At 38.3% G+C, this 18,513-nt stretch overlaps 1 protein-coding gene across 2 annotated transcripts in view; it reads right to left on the bottom strand.

The window, feature by feature from the left end:
- Nucleotides 1-193: 193 nt before the first annotated feature.
- Nucleotides 194-18,513, bottom strand: part of LOC311303737 (SLAIN motif-containing protein-like) — a 41,357-nt gene continuing 23,037 nt past the window's right edge. The window contains exons 4-9 of one of the 2 annotated variants that reach the window (XM_084430366.1): nucleotides 17,732-17,854; nucleotides 14,010-14,150; nucleotides 11,129-11,419; nucleotides 7,149-7,289; nucleotides 1,161-1,443; nucleotides 194-1,077 (exon numbers count right to left, since the gene is read on the bottom strand). In XM_084430366.1, coding sequence (XP_084286492.1) covers nucleotides 1,008-1,077; nucleotides 1,161-1,443; nucleotides 7,149-7,289; nucleotides 11,129-11,419; nucleotides 14,010-14,150; nucleotides 17,732-17,854 — 1,049 coding nt within the window. In that variant the 3' untranslated portion in view covers nucleotides 194-1,007. The remainder of the gene's footprint in view (nucleotides 1,078-1,160; nucleotides 1,444-7,148; nucleotides 7,290-11,128; nucleotides 11,420-14,009; nucleotides 14,151-17,731; nucleotides 17,855-18,513) is intronic. The other variant, XM_084430367.1, reaches the window with a different exon arrangement.

Below are 18,513 nucleotides of genomic sequence, written 5' to 3'. Positions count from 1 at the left end.
GTGCAAGTGGCGTTATGGTGTAATGAATTATCACACACTTGTGCTATCCTCCCCTCTGTACGTTTGCACGCTTAAACAACATAACTCATACACTGCATACACTGTAAATGTATTTTGGTTGGTTTTGATAACATTAAAACATGGAGTTTGTAATGTGTTAGTGTTATAGAATGAATAAAATGGCTCTTCATTTAGTTTTATTGCTGAAATTGATTTATTGATTTTCAGAGGCACTCCATTATCATTGCATACCCAGATATCTCCAATTTAACTGGCTTAGTGCATATTAAAACCTAGACTACACAGACATCAAAATTCAGATTCAAACCTCCAGATGGAGTGAAAGTGTAGTAAGCACTCTGAATTAAGAAACAGTGTTGCAGTAGTAATTAATGTACCTTGGCACATTGATGTGATCTCAATAAAAATTAAAAAAAATGTAGTTTCTTCTCCTTCGAGATGCATTTTTGAGAACACTTTTCTTCTATATTGCTCTGTTATGTCGTATTGACACAAAACAGACGCATTTCTTACTTTACAGAAAACAACTATTCCTTCATAACATTAAAAATTCTCACACTTTTTTTTTCCCCCCACAGAGAAATCATATATCCTTCATTTCTAAAAAATAGATTAAACATGCAAAATCAACAGCAGGTTATTCCACAGCATCTATGAATTAAATTCCACACGTTGTTTCACATAAACTACATGTATTACAAGACACAAACCTTTTTCATTATTCAAGTTCTCTCAGTTTTTCAAACCTACCAATTCTCATGAAATTAAAAGCACATTGATGTTTAAAAAAAAAAAAAGAAAAAAAAGAGCAAATATTACAATTAATGTAGCAGTCTCTGTCAGATCCACCGTTCCTCCACAGTTGCTCTTATCACTGAGACTCTGGATTCGTTCACACTCTTGTTTTTGGGCCTCGGTGTTGGTTTTTAGGCAGTGGTGCCGCGTTGGATTTCACTGTGAGGACGACAGGTGGAGTTCTCAGGCCTTCAGTAACAACCGTCTTTCCAGGATTCATCAGTGAAGGGAGCACAGGGTTTGGTCATTCCCAAGGATCTGCTATAGAGGGAAATAAGCTAAATAACCTCAACTCCAAATAACTTTGGAAACAACGACAGTGTATTTGGCTGATTGTGAGTTACCTTCTGGGTGTCTGTGGAAGTCTGCTTCTGGAAGAAGGTGATGTTGGGGTCATGCCTCTTCCGGGTGTCTGTCTGGTTACAGCAGCGCTCCTGGAGCCCGAGTACGCCGCACCATTGCTGGGACCCGGGGACTGAACCCTCCTCATCCCTCCCTGGGCCCCTGGAGGCCCTTTGGCATGCTGTCGCACCCCGGTCATAGAGCCCACGGGCCCGAGAGCTTTCATGGGAGCCCGCAGGTAGAGCGGGGACTGGCCGTCGCCCCTCATCCGTGCAGATGATACACCTGCAAGAGCACCCGAGCACACACACACACACACACTCGTGTAATTTCCTCATCCATGTTATTAATGCTGCATTTTAACCAGCAGAAAGTACATTTAACAGAACGTGTAAGAAAGACTTTCACACTGACAAAAAAAGTATGAAAGGAAACACCAAGTATGAGGACTATGGAAGAAAATGAATGGCAAATGTTTTTGATACAAAAAAGCTTGTTGAATTGCACTAATTGAAAAAAATACGCATTGCATTAACCATGCTTGCATTTTAATAAGTGCTGGTCAACAATTAATTGCATCCAAAATAAAAGTTTGTGTTTACATTATATATATATGTGTGTGTGTGTGTACCGTGTATAATCATTTTGTATATATACACACACACACACGCATGTATATGGGTCAATGACGTGACAGGTCATTTTTTTGTCCAAAGGCCTTAATAATAATAAAAAAACAAATATATAACATCCAAAGTATGTAAGGTTGTACAACTTGATCTCTTTTACTGAATCCAAAAGGTTTTAATTATATTTTACTACATATAAAGGTATTTTAAAGATTCGGTCATTATAAGGTCATTCGGTAAAACCGATATAGTAAATATTTAAATGGAATAATATTGTTTTTAATAACTAAAGGAACTACAATAATACAAATATAAAGCAGATAGGGCTCTTTTTTTTTTTTTTACATTTCCCCTTTTCTCCTTTCCCTGTGCAATGTTTTACTTGAATATGGTGGAGTGTTTTAGCCTGGGTTTCCCCATACTGCCTTGTTCGCAGCGCGATTTTATTCACGCTGCTAGGCAGTCTGGACACCATGGACCAGATTTTCCCCTGAAAAAGGGAACCAATCACAGAACGGGGAGGGAGCAGCAAGACGATGACGACACCGAAGCAGTTTGTTTATATCTATGAATCCAACATGGCATCAGACTCGACGTTACCTTCTACCCTCATGTTTATCTTGCACAAACGGTAATATTCGCTAAACGCCATCGTGCACAAATAAATCTTTGACCCATCGTCTTTTTCCTCGTTGAATTTCTGTCACTCTAAATACGTCATCTGGTATAATTGAAGCGATTGGCTATGAGCTACGTACAGGCGCATTTGATAGACATTCATAGCGCCCAATAAACGGCTCTGGGCATTCGTAAACCACGCCTCAAATACGAGAAAAATGAACACGTGGTTCCCAGACCAAGTCTCAAATGAGACTTGGTCTGACGTTAGCCAGGCTAGGAGTGTTTAGAGTAGTCCAATAAATGATTACATTTATGAGATCAGTGATCATTGTATTTAATATTTCTTCTGTGGTACACACTATATACTATCTCAACATCAATGTCAAATCAGTTTTTAACTTTCAAATCAGTGGTTAAACCAAACAACTTTTTTGGTGACAAATTTTTTCCATCTTGTAAAAAAAAATGACAAAAAACAGTGTTAATTGATTGTACAAACCACAAAATCTTATTGTTAACACCTAGGTAAACCAAAAAATGGTTTCAAATATAGTTATATCTCCATTCTATTTTTTTACACTTTTAAAAACCTTATTCGTCAATGACCCATATATTTAAGAAAAATGTGCTATTTATATATATAATATTTATATATAATATAAATTACATGCATGCATATATTATATATATATATATATATATATATATATATATATATACACACACACACACAGTACACACACACACATTATGTAAACAAACTTTTAGTTTGGATGCGATTAATAGTTGCTCAGCACTAATTTTAATGCATTGTATTTTTAGGGCTTGCATTTTTACAGGCTAAAATTCAACATGGTCGTATATTTGTGAATATTTCAATTCAAAACATTCCACACTCAATTTTCATTGTTAAAAATTTAATTATCCATATTCACTTTTCAGATTTCACTTCCAAAATATTAGGTCTGTTTAAAAAAACAACCTATTATATTTGACAGGCAATTTCAGGTCCTTTTTTGTTTTGTTTTTTTGCTTTACAATGATCCTAATGTGAACGTACAACAGCTTCTAAAATGCCTGTACACACAAACAAAAATCTTCATAAATCGCTGTTCATCTTAAATCCATGCGCGATGTGAACGAGTGCATTGACTCCCACACATACAGTCGCTCACTAATATGGCGTCATGGTTTAGATGAAGTATGGCGCTCATCATCAACGTGCAAGAAAATCACAGCACTCTCCTGGAAAACATATGTGTGCCAGAAAAACACATGTATGTATGCCAGACATGGACAGGTTCCTGGCCAACATGTGTGTGTGATATTCCAGGAATTCAGAAACATAATGAATTCATTTCAGTGATGCAATGATCACAAAACAGTTATTATGCGTCTCGTTAGCACATATTATAATATTAATGCTGCATTGGACAATAATTAGATATGATTCTCTATTCATCACATTTTAAAAAACAATGTTGGATTACTTTAATCACTGGTTTAATTACTTCATATGCATGCAATTTAGTGGACCTGCGCCTTTTTAAATCCTGATTTGCTCATCACTTTTGATGAAAACCTAGGATTTTAGGATCCATTTGTATGTGTGTTTCATGAATGAGGATCCTGGACCAGGAGTCAGAGGGAAACGTTGAGAAGAAGATGTCTTGGCAGGGCCGAAATACTCAAGAAAAGCTGGATGCCATCTGATGAAGCAAGACATCTGTCCAAGACAACAGTCTCAAAGGGAGTGACTGAAGGCAAAAACCTTGGGCGACCTCCAGGAAAGACTGGCGTGTGTAAAAGATCTTGTTTACCACACACACACACACACACACACACACACACACACACACACACACACACACACACACACAAGAGTGCACCAAATCAAGCTAGGACACATGGTAACAGGAATAGCCGCAGGATATCCAGAGAGAGGGATGAAACACTCAACACAAGATGGACTCTTTAGGCCGGGTGTGTAGAGAAGAGACCAGGGCAGGGCTCCAGACTAACAGTTGAGAGCAGTTCTGCAGATAGACCTGATTTGGTAGCGCTGACGGGGATTTTGGAAGTTGATTTAATTATGAAATTATTTTTGTTTCACATTAATAAGTGCAGTTACTAATAACATTACAGGTTTGGTTATTGGAAATTTGACAGTAAAACACTGAGCTTGAATTGAGTTGCAAATAAAATGTACTTTTATTAACAACTATTTTTTAATAGGGAAATTTTAAACATTCTGTAATAAATATACTATAAAAGAACAAAGGTACATTTAATAAGAGTAGAATATAGTATTTATTACACAGACAAGTTCAGTGATTATAAAAGAAGCGCTCTTTACTTGCTTTGTGTAAGAAAAGACTTTGTTTTTCATGACACTTTGTGACTTCCTACTTTTTTCCATATATTAGGGAGTGGAAATGGCTAGTAAGTCAACAAGTAATCTTTTGCCGCCATCTACTGGTTATAGTGGTAATTTATAGTGGTATTTAAAAAAAATATATGTTTGCCACATAGTGCTAGTTTTCTTTCTTTAAAGCTACACTGTGTAATTTTTTAAGTTGATTCTTAGCAAAAAACACTTTGTTCTTTCAAAATGATATGTTGTGCTCATTAATGTGTAATTACTTCTACCAACTAATCAAGTATTCTCGTAAGCGTAGAATCTGCCATTTAGAATGTATATGAGCGAGTCGCTCGAATGGCGGCAGCCATGTTGCGCCTCCATCTTGAAAATACATTAGCCAAAGAGGGACATACCTGGAAATTCAAGCTTCGCCTTTCGCGTTTTTACACTCAGTGGCACCGTGACGAATGCGAGGGGGAGATTACTCGCGACTGCCGGCAGATTTGAAATCATACGGCCACTGTAGGAGTTAAAACGCCCTCGGAATGGGAGGGGCTAGAAAGTAATATTCAGTTGGTAGTCAAACAATTTCTCCGCTAGATGGGAGAAAATCCTACACAGTGTAGCTTTAAAGGAGTTAGTTTTCCTTTCTCTTCAAACTTTTAGTTTACAAATCATCACATTAAAAATAACATTAAAATTGGATAATATTTAGCGTTTTGAAGTGCTGGAAAAAGTGCGAAGCGCTTGAAAGCCCTTGAAAAGTGCTTGAAATTCACTCTCAAAAGGTTGTACGAACCCTGAACTGAATAATGTAAAAAACATTCGACTACTTCAGCCACAATCCCATGATTAGTTCAGTTAGCGTTGCAACATTAAATCCATGGTGAATGTTGGTGATTTGTGGACTGAAAAGCCTTCTATAACTTGTTAGTTCATGGCACAATGTTTCTCCTGGTTTCCACGTCAGCTCTGATCCGATACGGTTTATAACAGAGAATTCTGGGCTGAATTTGAACGCTTCTCATTGAATCTCGCAGCGCTGTGTAGTAATGGTGTCACGTGCTCAAGCTCACGCTGCGGTTTCGTTCCACTATCGATTGGTTTGCCGTTTGTTGTTTCTCATATGCAACAGAACAGCTCTTATCAGTTGGGCAACGTGGTGGACCTCTTAACAAAATTGTCGCACTAGCAAGAAAAAAGGTCACAAAATGTGACCATTTGGTCACAGTCTGGAGCCCTGCAGGGTCTAAATCGTGTGTAAAATGACATCACAATGGCAGTTTTTTGGCCTTGTTGTTTGGGTCTAAAACCAAACTCCCAAAGGACATGAGTTGGAAACTACCCACATTCATGTCACATTACTCTTAGTAATTAATGATGAAATTAAACTGCACCTAGCTGGGTAGTGGCAAAACCGTACTAGAGTGCTGCAGGGATGACGTATTTTATAGGCCAAAACACAGAAACGAGTTCGCATTTTAGCACTTCCCGTTCCATCGTCCTGAAGTCATGCCTGATCTAAGGTCTGTGGTGAACACAAGCTCAATATATTTTCAAGTTTTATTCTAAAGCATAAAATACACCAGTAAAACCCCTTCGTGATTTTATTAAACCTTTTACCTGACTTGAAAATGCAGTTGCTAACAAGTGGCTAAATGGGACTACAGAGCTAGTCGGGGACATTAAACATCATCAGCCTACCAGCTAAACTCATCTACTCACTAGTTCGCTATAAATCACGCTCTAGCAAACTATTCTGACTAACTTTTAGGGAAAATGTAGACTTAAAGCATTGTTGGAAGCTTAGTGATGGTGATGTTTAAGTCATGTGACTGTGTTATAGCCCACGTTTAGCTTTTGACTTCTGCCGATTGAATTTAAGCTTCAAGATTCATAAACGTGGTGTTCAGTTGTGAAGATAATCATATTGACCAAACATGTAATCATAAACCTTTGTTGGTCACGGGACTTTTTCATGAGAAATAGTTTTTTGTCAAGGGATCAAGGCTGATACTAACTTCCAGGTGGGCCAACAACAATACATCATCCCTGGACATCAAAGGATGTGCTATAGTGGCTCAAACTGCCACTACAGGTGCAACAGGTTTTAAGAGCAGAAATAATGGATGATGGGTGAGGGGAGGAGAAACTGGACCAATACTGCATTGTTAGTTCGACAATGGTTCAGATTCAAGGAGCGGTCGTACAGAAACCAGACACACACCTGTACAACTCAACATCCATTCACCTCACCACTGTGATGGGGATTATGGGGTTGTCATGAAAGAGTGGGTTAGAGGCACATCATCATCACACAGCTGTACCTGAGGAACAGGGATCAGGGTGAAGGAGAAGCGGAGGAGCGGGGTACCAACCTGTCGGGGAGTGGGGCAGACGGGACGTGCGGTTGCCTGAGCTCTGTAAGTTAGCCTCCATGCTGCGGCTGTTTCTGACTGCCTCCAGAGAGTGCAGGCTGGTGCGCGGGGTCAGGTTAGGCATGCTGTGCCTGAGCTCCTCTGAAAACCACACACACAGCCTGCTTAACACACTACCTGGCCCATTGAGAACATCTTGCTGTTTGAGATGCAGAAGGAATACATGCAGGTGCAATGCTGATCAGCCAGTCAATAATATTAAAGGGGTTGTACCATGCTGTGTTTTCCCTGATGTCCACTTATATTAGTTTATCATGACCACTTTCATGATAAACCCTCTGGATAAAAGCCTTTAAGACCTAACAACACCTCTTTATCACTTTAGGGGCTTTCGCACCGGATAGTGCTAGGAACTTAGTTATAGGAACTAGCCACCACGAGAACTAATGTTCCTCTAGGAACGTTTTCCTGGTTGCATTCGCACCGCCAGTAGGAACTCTGAAGTGACGTAAGCCGCGCTTGTTGTTGTGACGGCGCTGAGAACGCTAGAGCTAGTTCACTAGTTTACGATCTGTCTAACAGTCCTGTCTAATACGTCATTAGATAGAACTGTTATACATAGAAAGTAGACAGCATCTGAAAAGGTATTAGCGTATGCCGTGTGGTTTATGTCCAGTGTTGCTGAGCAGAAATACATAATTATGTTTGGATTGGTCTCCTCAAAGTCACGTTGGATTTTCTCCTCAGCGTAGAGGTTAAGAGGTCCATCTATCACTGTTAGTTTGTAGAGTAAATGTATAGGCTATAATCCGTGTGTACACACACCTTTTTTTTAAAATGGTGTTGTTTCGCATGCGTTCGGCCAATCAGCGAACACTATCGTCAATGTAGTTCCTATAGTGCTGGTTTAGACCGACTCTGAAGCAGGAGATCAATTATTTCCTTCAAAAGAGTTCCTAGAACTCAAATCATTCTTAGTTCCTGCGGTGCAAACGCGCCAAAATCCGTGTACTTCCGCCAATAGCTCTAGGAACTATGAAAATGTTCCTCCGGTGCGAAAGCCCCCATTGAAATTAATAACAGTGCTTTGATATGAGCTGCGGCTTTGCTGACAGATCCAATACTGCTTTATATTCCCCATCCCTCAATAACAGTCTCTTTGCAAAGTTAGACATTACTCAGTTACAGACTCGTGAACACTGAAATGTGCCGTTCAAGGTGTCAAGATCAGACTGAAACGATCAGGGACTTTCAGCTGCGCATTTTACTCTCATCATTAGTTCTTCAAATATTTAGGAATAACAGTATCTATTCAGTTCTCACTTCGCCACCTTGTCGCAAAGTTACGGGTTACCCAATAGACAAGACCGCTGTGTAAATAGGTGGTCATACATAGTTTCAGGTTCCTGATGATAGAATTTCAAGGCCTCCGAATTAGTTGTTTTTTTCAGCGGACATTCAATAAATCTTTTTAAGGGTACATTTACACGACAACGATGCATTAAAAACGGACAAGTTTTTCCTTTGTGCTTTTCGTGAACAGATGACAATGTTGTCAAAACGATCCCCGTTTACATGGATCCACGAAAACAAAAATGCTGTATTATTCAGTAATACGCATGGCGTCACCGGCTTCACGAATTTGTGGTCTTGTTTACACGGAGATGATGACCGTATTGCTTTTAAAAACTCGCAATTTGAAACCAGTTTTTAAAAGTTTGCATTTTCAGGCCCCCAAAATAAGTCGTGTAAATAAATGGATGGCCAAACACATACAAAGTTTTCAGTTTTTAGTTCATGTACATGGCCTCCTAGACTTTAACTTACTTCTAATACCAACATCTAAAAAAGTCCTATGCTCCGAGGTTAAGGAGGTGTGCTCTTAACTACTCATGTCAGTCTATCACGCAGCCGGTTTTTCCTAAATATCTTGTACTGAAAGCTACAGCAGTGCCAAGTATTTGGTCCTCAGAGGCAACGGCAGTACATTTATTTATTATCTTTAAGTGTGTTTGTAATTAGCGTTATGCCTGATTTTAACGCTATTAAGAGACCAAGAGTATCATTGTTAGAGGTCTGTTAATCAAATCAGTGCATAGATACATAAGTTTACTCAAGTTAAATATTTGCCTTCGGCTTGCAAAGTTGCAAAGTTTATTAGACACTTAATATTCAGTAATATTATTGATCTGACTGCATTTACTACCGTATACACGGATGAGAACAAAACTTGAACTGATCTGAATAATGTCTTCTTTAGAGCTGCTTTACTGCAGAATTTTTGCATCATTGATTGTTATTTTCCTGTGAAGCTGTACTGCATAAAGTGCTATATAAATAAAAGGTTACTTGACTTGACATTGTAAACCCTTGACACAACATAACACTCGGAAAAATATCATTTTGGCAAATATTTCAACTTTTTGGTGCAAAAACATTGCTAACTTCATAAGCTAACATCCAGAAACAAAGATTTGAAAATTCCTCATGACAATGTATCCTTCTACAACAGCATCAATTATCCTTTCAGTTAAAAGTTTTGGATTGGTAATTTTTTATGTTTTTTTTTTAAATAAGTCTCTTCTGCTCACCAAGGCTGCATTTATTTGATAAAAAAAAAAAAAAAAAAAAAAAAACCTGTAATATTGTGGAATATTATTACAATTTAAAACAGCAGTTTTCTTTGTGGATATATAGTAAAGTGTCATTTATTCTTCAGTGTCACATGATCCTTCAGAAATCATTCTAATATGATGATTTGATGCTCAAAAAACATTTCTGATTAATATCAATGTTGAAAACAGTTATTTACATTTTTATTTCAGGATTCTTTGATGAATAGAAAGTTCAAAAGAACAGCATTAATCTGAAATAGAAAGCTTTTGTAACACTAAACGCTACCGTTCAAAAGTTTGGGGGCAGTAAGATTTTTTATTTTATTTTAAAAATAAAGAAATAAAAGAAATCAAACCTTTTATTCTTCAAGGATGATTTAAATTGATCAAAAGTAAAAAAGTTAATAAAATAAAAACATTTATAATGTTACAAAAGATTATATTTAAAATAAATTGCTGTTATTTTGAACTTTCTGTTCATCAATTTCTTTTTGATAATAATAATGAATGTGTTTTGAGCATCAAATCATCATATCAGAATGATTTCTGAAGGATCATGTGACACTGAAGACTGGAGTAATGATGCTGAAAATCAGCTTTGATCACAGGAATAAACTACACTTCACTAAATATTCACAAATAAAATAGCCGTTTTAAATTGTCATAATATTTAACAATATTACATTTTTTTTTATTTTTTATTTTATTAAATAAATGCAGCCTAACACGTTTTTCAGGTTCGAAAACGCGAGGTGCACAGCACTTACCATCACACAGAATGAGCAGTGCGCTGAGTTTTTTATGTTGCTAGGCAACCACTGAAACAGCTGTCCTGTCAGTCAAGTAAACGTCAAATCAGCCTTTTATTAACTTTATTTACTTTCTGTTAACATTGTGGTAGTTACGGTTCGGGAAGTCGTTAAGCTCCTGGTAACCCGCGAGAGCACCACAAGTTTATCCTCCATCATCGCACTCTCCGGGCATTCAAGCAACTAGCTTTCATCACTAAAACGGAAGGCCCGCCTCTCCATTCAATCGATTGGACAGTGGAAACGCGATGACGTTGGGCGCTTTTTCCGCTCGGAGTTGCTTTTTTTTCAACTTCAAAAACGCGAGGCGCAGCAGGCGGTAAAATGAGAGGCGCAGCAGGCGCATAAACAGCGCGCAGAACGCTCACTGCCATAGGAAACCAATTGAAAATAGGCGCCTCTCACTGCAAAAAACGCGTCAGGTGTGATCGCCCCTTAGTAAGCAGAAGAGTCTTCTTTTAAAAACATAAAAAAATCTTGCCGATCCAAAACTTGTGACTGGTAGTGTATCCCTCAAAATGCTGTTTTGATATCTGCTGAACACTAAACGTCCTACCCTCGCTCTTGGACCCCGGGCCCTGCAGGGAGCGGCGGGACATGCGCGGGCGCGGGGCGGCGAGCCGGCTGTACTCCGCCAGTGTGTTGGGAGAGAGGCAGCGGGGAGAGCTGTGCGGCGAGGGCGAGTAGCGCTGGAGACGCTGAGGCAGAGAGCAGCACTCGTCCTCCTCATCCTCCAGACTGTAGGAGTCAAACTCCTGATCGCTGTAGGTCCCTCGACGCAGAGACTGCAGGGAGGCCGACGAGCTGCGGCGCGAGGCCGAGGTAGAGGCGTAGTCCTGCCGGAGACCTGAAACACACAAAGACAAGCCGCTGGCTGTAACGGTGAAGTAAAAAGCTTCATTTGAAACTGCTGATGGAATGACATTAGTAGTAATATTATTACCACAAAAACTTGAAAGTCAAAAATGAACACTTTGAAGTTGGTATAGTACATGGATAGGCAACTCCGGTCCTGGAGGGCCACTGTCCTGCAGAGTTTAGCTCCCCAACCCTAATTAAATACACCTGAACAAGGCAATCAATGTTTTCAGGATTACTAGATAGATACAGGCAGGTGAGTTTTTATCAGGGCTGAAGCTAAACTCTGCAGGACAGTGGCCCTCCAGGACTGAAGTTGTCTATCCCTGGTATAGTACAACAGTACTAACGATTTTCAAGTGTATTTGACTATTCGGCACAAGCGCTCTTCACAGGACACATGCACACATGGAAAGCAGCCGTCTGTGTGTCTGTACACCATATTACTGATACTGTAGCAACACTGCTATTGATCTTTTTGATTGTAGTGCTGAAATCCCTAGTGCCAAGTTTGATGGCCACAGGCTGAACACTCTAAAAGGTATTACGGAAAAAAGGCATTTTCTATGGAAGTCTATGGGGCTTTAAGCGTAATCAGTTAAAAAAAGACTGAAATCGCCTCCTAAACCCTCATTCACTACTCCCTACGCTAGTATATAAGGAGTGAATGAAAACGAGTGAGCGAATTCGGACAGCCGTTGAGCGTACATCGGTTGTACACTCGTTATTGCAGTGCATTGTGGGATTGAATAAGTGCACTCAACGTCCACTATGGTTTCGGACACCACTGCAAATGGCTGTTCCCTCAAACGCCCTATTTGAGGGTATGGGGGCGATTTCAGATTCAGCCATGGACTATCAGTGCGTTCTGACAGTGTGCTATGCTGAGTTTGGGTGAATGTAGCTTGCAAGCTGTAGAAGTTACAGTATTTAGTAACAGTATGTTGGCTTCAGATTTATAGTTTTTGGCAATCACGGTTTATAATGAAAGACTCTTTGAGACCGAGCTCTACCGTATACATTTCAACATGAAACTGCCTTTTTGAAATGACATTTCTGACAGAAAATGCATATTCAGTAGGGCTGGGTAAAAAAAATATTGATTTCTTGATTTTAATCGATTCTCATTTTTACGCACCGATATCGATTCTTAAATCCCAAGAATCGATTAGTCATCCTGTTTTCAGTTGATGAATGAATGGAACATTGTTGCGCGCATCCCATCCAATAAATCACTATAATCTTTGTGCTTTGTTACTATTGATATGAAACAAAGTCTCAGATTTCAAATTACATTCATTTTCTTACGAAATTCAAAAACATAAATAGCGTTTTGGTGCTGTGGCGTGAGATCGCTCTGGCTCAGCTCAAGAGAAGCACATGATCTCTTCTGCATTAATAATACCAATTACAGCGCGAAATAAACATGAATGAGCATCTGAAAGTGTGTTAAAAGATAGAGTACAACTTATCGAAATCCGTATCATGTCACATGGAGTCGCTCAATCAGTGTTTCAACCGTGGAAAGACGTTAGTAAACAATGTCATGTAACGTCACATTTACCTCAGAAAAAACATATCCAGTGGCCATAAACTTGTTTGTCAGCTAGAATAATTAATTCTAGAGAGGAGCATTTTGTTAAATATATGCACCATATTACATATTCATTATAATTTTTTAATGTTCTTCAATATTGAATGCATGTTTGAATAAATCTGGAAACTTTATGACAGCCACCATTTAAATGTTTATATAATTTCATATAACTTTATTATTATAAAAATACATAAAAGTGTAATTTAAGTGTTTGTATACAAATCAGTTCATTTTTACCTTCAATATTATAGTAGGCTAATGAAGCCTATAGGCTACAACTGACTCCCATAGTTGACAATAATAGTTAAGAGATTTGTTTTCCTTGAGAAAATTTGCAATGTATTGTACCTGATATCCAAAATAATCAATATTGAATCGAAATCTAATCGAATTGCAAGCTTGTGAATCGAAATCTAATCGAATTGTGAAATTTGTGTCAATACCCAGCCCTAATATTCAATATTATGTAGGGTTTTATTTTGTCCGTAGTAAATTGCTGATGGTGAAAAGTGGCCATTCCATACCAGACTGAACAAAGTTTGAATATGAGATAGCAAGGGATTGTGGAATTAAAATAATACCAGTAACTGAACTGAGCAAGTAAACCGGGTCAGTTTTGATTTCCTTTTCAAATTTACCAATATTTTGTCCAATCATCTGCAGACCACAAACCCCTGTGGTTTGTCAAATAATAAAACGTGTGTGCTTCCACCTTCAACTACTGTGTAATAGTTACACAAGAGACTCAAGTTAATCTCTAAAAGGTGTTCTCGATACACAAATAACAGCTGTCTACAATTTGCCTGAACCATACTCAGATAATTCTGTTGAAGCAACGAGTTTCAAAACATATAACGAGAATAGAAAGCATTTTCATATCCTACATTTATTTGCATTCTGCCTGAATAAGTGGCGCATTGTGCCGAGGTAAAACCCTCTCAGGGTCTGGAAGTGTGTCGCATACTTAGCGAAGCATACTTACTCTCCTCCTGCAGACGAGCCATTATCTGAACATCAGTCAGATCCTGAAGCTTATAGCCCATGGAGATGGAGTCATCCGAGGTGCTTAACTCACTGTCAATAGAGGACTGTGAGCTGAGAGCAGAGTGGACGCCCATGTGACCTGGAAACAACAGAAAACACTCAATATTAGAGCTGCAACAACTAATCGTCAGAGAATTTGATTATCGATTAATCGCATCTGCGTGCTGTGGACAGAGAATATTTGCGAGTCACGACACTTTTAATATGTGAATAACGCATTTGTGGAAAACTGGGCACAGACTGAGCTGCTGTGGGAAAAGTGTAGGAACCAAGTAGTGCCGCAAACATGAGAAAGCTTTATATTAAGCTTTAACACATTTGAGATGCGTTTTCCCCAGGCCACCACTTGCATTTGACTGTTATTACTCTTATCTATAATGTTAGAGTATTTTCTATTTCGCATAAAGTTTCATCCTGACAGTGAGCGAGTCTCTGAGGCCATTTACAAGACACGATTTTCAAGTAAAAATATATATTTTGTGTGTGTTTTGGCTGTTCATTTACATAGAACTGGCATTTTAAGGGCCTAAAAACGCACACTTTTGAAAACGGGTTTAATTTTTTGGGAAAATATACTGTTATCGTCTCTGTGTAAGCTACAAAACCATGAGTTTGTGAAAACGGTGACGTTATGTGTGTGCGTATTACATTACAGAAAGCCGCATCTCAGACAGTGCACAAATAAGCTCTCTTTCCCGTCGTCTTATGCTGTGTTAATTTAGTTGATGAATAATTTGTCATAATTTAAGGCGAGACACGGCAGGCAAAAACATCGGGGTTTTTTTTACTGGTCAATTTTGAGATTTTTGGATATTTGTCTTCAATAACATGTCTTCTTTCAGACTTGTGGTGAAAAAAAGTCCGAAATACACATTTAGGTCTTTATTTTATTACACTTTGTCTGTTTGCGTCTGTAGATTTCTCATAAATTCAACAAAAGTTTGCGTTCTTAATCCTCCCGCTGCTCCGCGATCGCTGCCGGCACCCTGTCATCACATGCACCATTATGAAGCTTCACATGCACCGTTACAATCCTGTCGGATCCAAATATGGTCATTTCCTTTTTATCAGCAACCAATCGTGAAAGTAAAAGGGCTGAATCCGCAATCTCATTGGCTGATGATAAATCTTTAAAGCCCGTTTTCTCAAAATGACTTTTCAGTCCGAAATCTCCTCTTCAGTAGCACCTATATACCACTACACTTCCCAGTCTTGTACCTAGTTATATTATGAAGACATTTACTGAGGGATTTGTAAATATATTATTCCTAGCCTGATTTATATAACATTTTATTCCAAAAAACATGGCGAAAATCATTTTTTTAAGGCTATTGTATGGCGTTATTTTTTAGTCAAATGTCATGAGCGTGTAAGACATGCTCACGAGCACATTATGTTATTTCACACGCGCAAAAATGAACCTTCAGCTGGCATGATAAAAGTACTCGCGCACAAATTCAACAACCGAGAGGTGTACAAGTAGCTGCGAGCGAGCGCCTGGCATACTCTCATAGGTTAACTCTGCTTGTACAGTGGAATCCTGCTCGCGCGCAGCGGGCTTCTGCTCGCGGAGTGCTGTTTTGCTCGCGCAGTGGATTTCTGCTCGCTCAGCTGATTTCTGCTCGCTCGAGTCTACATGACTTTTGACAATTTGGGGGCGGAAACCAAGGAGGGCACTGACCCTCTTATGATTGGTCACTTTCATCATGGAAAATCTTGGGAAATCCTAACCCCGCCCACCTTCTGACGCAGCGCGCGTCACTCAGCTCTCTGCTACTCCGGCTATCTCTGTGTATATTATAGACAACGAAATATGTGATAAAACACCATACTAACTCTTTTCGTTTTCATTTAAAGAAATCTTAAACATGATAGCCACACAAATGTGGTTCAGGCAACGCGTATTGATTATATTCACTGCACATTGCCTATTTATAAAAATATATATATATATAAAACACAAACCTGCCTCTTTTCGTTTTAAATATAATATAAAAACATTAAACATTTTAATATGGTCCAGGCAATATGTGCATTTGTACTAAACAACAGATTTTGCAGTAAACAACATTACAGTTTTTAAAATTTTTACATACAATTATTATCATTTAAAATGACAAAACTCAACCCAGTCTCTTTTTGTTCAATTTCAGTTTTTATCAATATTAGCCATTATAAAAGTATAAAAAGCATCACTATTTGTACTTGTTGTGAATACGCAGGCCACAAGAAGTAATTAGGTGGGGTTTTTTATTTTTTTATATCACTTTTACTCAGGACATGCTAGCTGGCAACAAAGGATTCCATTCATTATGCTAAGCTAAGCTAGCGCCGACCCTGTCAAACTAAAACAATGCATGCACTGAGACAAAAATGCATTTACCCACCAATCTAAATGTAGGAAAGAAAGTGAATAAGCCCTATTTCAAAAAACGGTGGAGTGTTCCTTTAAGTGAATGTAAACAGTTACCAGTAAATAAAATGCATGTGTAACACTATATTGGATCTGGGCATTCACTCTTAAAACTTCTGCTGTCTGTGTTTTTAATGTTAATCAAACAACAATGGACAAAAAAAATAAAAATAAAAATACTATTCACTATATTTAATGTATATAGTAAAGTCTTTGCAGTATTATTTTACATTTGATTAGCCTTCTTTATTTAATTTCTTTACCAGAAACCTACTGCTACACCAACCTGACAAGAAGTGTTCATTTCATTTGTATGTTTGTTCTATTGTAATAATGTGAGCCGTTTCTCATAATTTGATAATTTGTTATTTTATTATTGGCTGTTTACTTGCCTTTAAATAATATTTATGAGTTAGGCTAGTAGTTGTCGCTGTCATAACCTCATTTAAGGTTTCAGGGGTAAAACATTTTTATAAAATAAAATAGGCCTAGTTATTGTTTTCATTTATTTATTACGTTTTTTGTGGTGAGGCCAGTGGAAATTTTACTAGGGTCCGACTGTGCCAGTACAAAAAAATCCTTAACTTTGAGCCATGATTTGGAGATTATTCAAATTTAAAATATCAGATGAGCATCAAAACCATTTGATCTGTAGAGAATGTCATAAACAGGTTTCTTTCAGCATAAACTACAGCACGAAGAATGAGTTAAACTTCATGTTGCTGCTGAAACCATCACAACCAGAACACAAAGTGCTTTGCAAGCTTTATTTGCCAAAGGTGGACCTCATAAAAACAAAACATTTAGCCACTCCATAGAAAATACAGAGATATTACTTATCATTCAGCCGAAAAAATACTGAAATATGTTTTTTGGTCCATATCGCGCAGCCCTAGTACTGCAAGTGAGTCACATGCCTGCAGCAAAGCAACTAAAATCATTTCTGGCCACCAATGTGGTTCATTAAACAGCAGAAACTCATGCAGAGGCAGTTACTCATGACTTTCACACACACTGCAGACCAAACAGGTTATAAAACACACACAGCCGAAGACTAAGTTAAGAGGAATTTGCCAGCCAGAAACCTCATGCGTGATATCTGACCTTGTCATATGCTTTATGTGTACTAAACACAAACAAAGTCGAAGCAGCTCTGCCCACACCACTGAACGCTTGCATGGGTGTGCCTGTGTGTGTGAGTGTGTGTGTTGTGGTGAGAGGCTGTAAGGCGTGGGTTAATGCCATACCTGAGCTGCCAGAGGTTAGTAGTGTTTTGTTAGTTGATTTGAGGTACCCAGCAGAAGAGGATGCTGAGACGCCAGCCTCGGCTGTCTGAGATGGGCTACTGTACACGTTCTTCCACCTAGATGCTGCAAAACACAAAAATCAAATCATTGAAACGACCATGTCTAACAACAAGATACAAAAACTCTTCATTTATTCACACACGTCCATAAAATGAATATCAACGGGGTGCAGAGTTGCTTCGGACCACACTAACTTTTCAAAATTCACTCGTTCTTCAAAATATATGTTGTGCTCCACAAAAAACAAAGAACATTTCGACATTTTTACCTGCTAACATTTAGATCGCGTTTTCATGAATCTATTACTTACAATTCAGAGACTGTCTTGCTGCTTCAAAACTGCGGACAAGTGTGTAAAAAAAAATACATACTTATACGCAATTTATATTGTAACATTAATATTCTATAGCTTTTTTTGGCACACAGTGTAGTGTATTGTAATGGTCTTCATTAAATTTAACATGGGTGACATTAAAGTCCGCATGAAATGGAAGTTGTGATGGTCTTTTCTCCCCTATTTTGAAATTTAAAAAAATATACAAGGCAGTTCTTGATTTTTGTCCATCGTGATTTGAACTTAAATTAGTTCGGCAAGTAGTTTTTGCTGTGGTTTCGAAACTGGAAACAAGAATTGTGAATTTTCACTAGTATTTAAAATAGAGTAATAAACTTATTTATTAGAATAAAAGGTTACAGGAGTCAAACACATTGAAAACAGTAAC

This window comes from Rutilus rutilus, assembly GCF_951802725.1.
Source record: "Rutilus rutilus genome assembly, chromosome: 14".
NCBI classification, from domain to species: domain Eukaryota; kingdom Metazoa; phylum Chordata; class Actinopteri; order Cypriniformes; family Leuciscidae; genus Rutilus; species Rutilus rutilus.
Note: the sequence above shows the minus strand (reverse complement) of the source record. Positions and strands in the feature narration are given on the sequence as shown.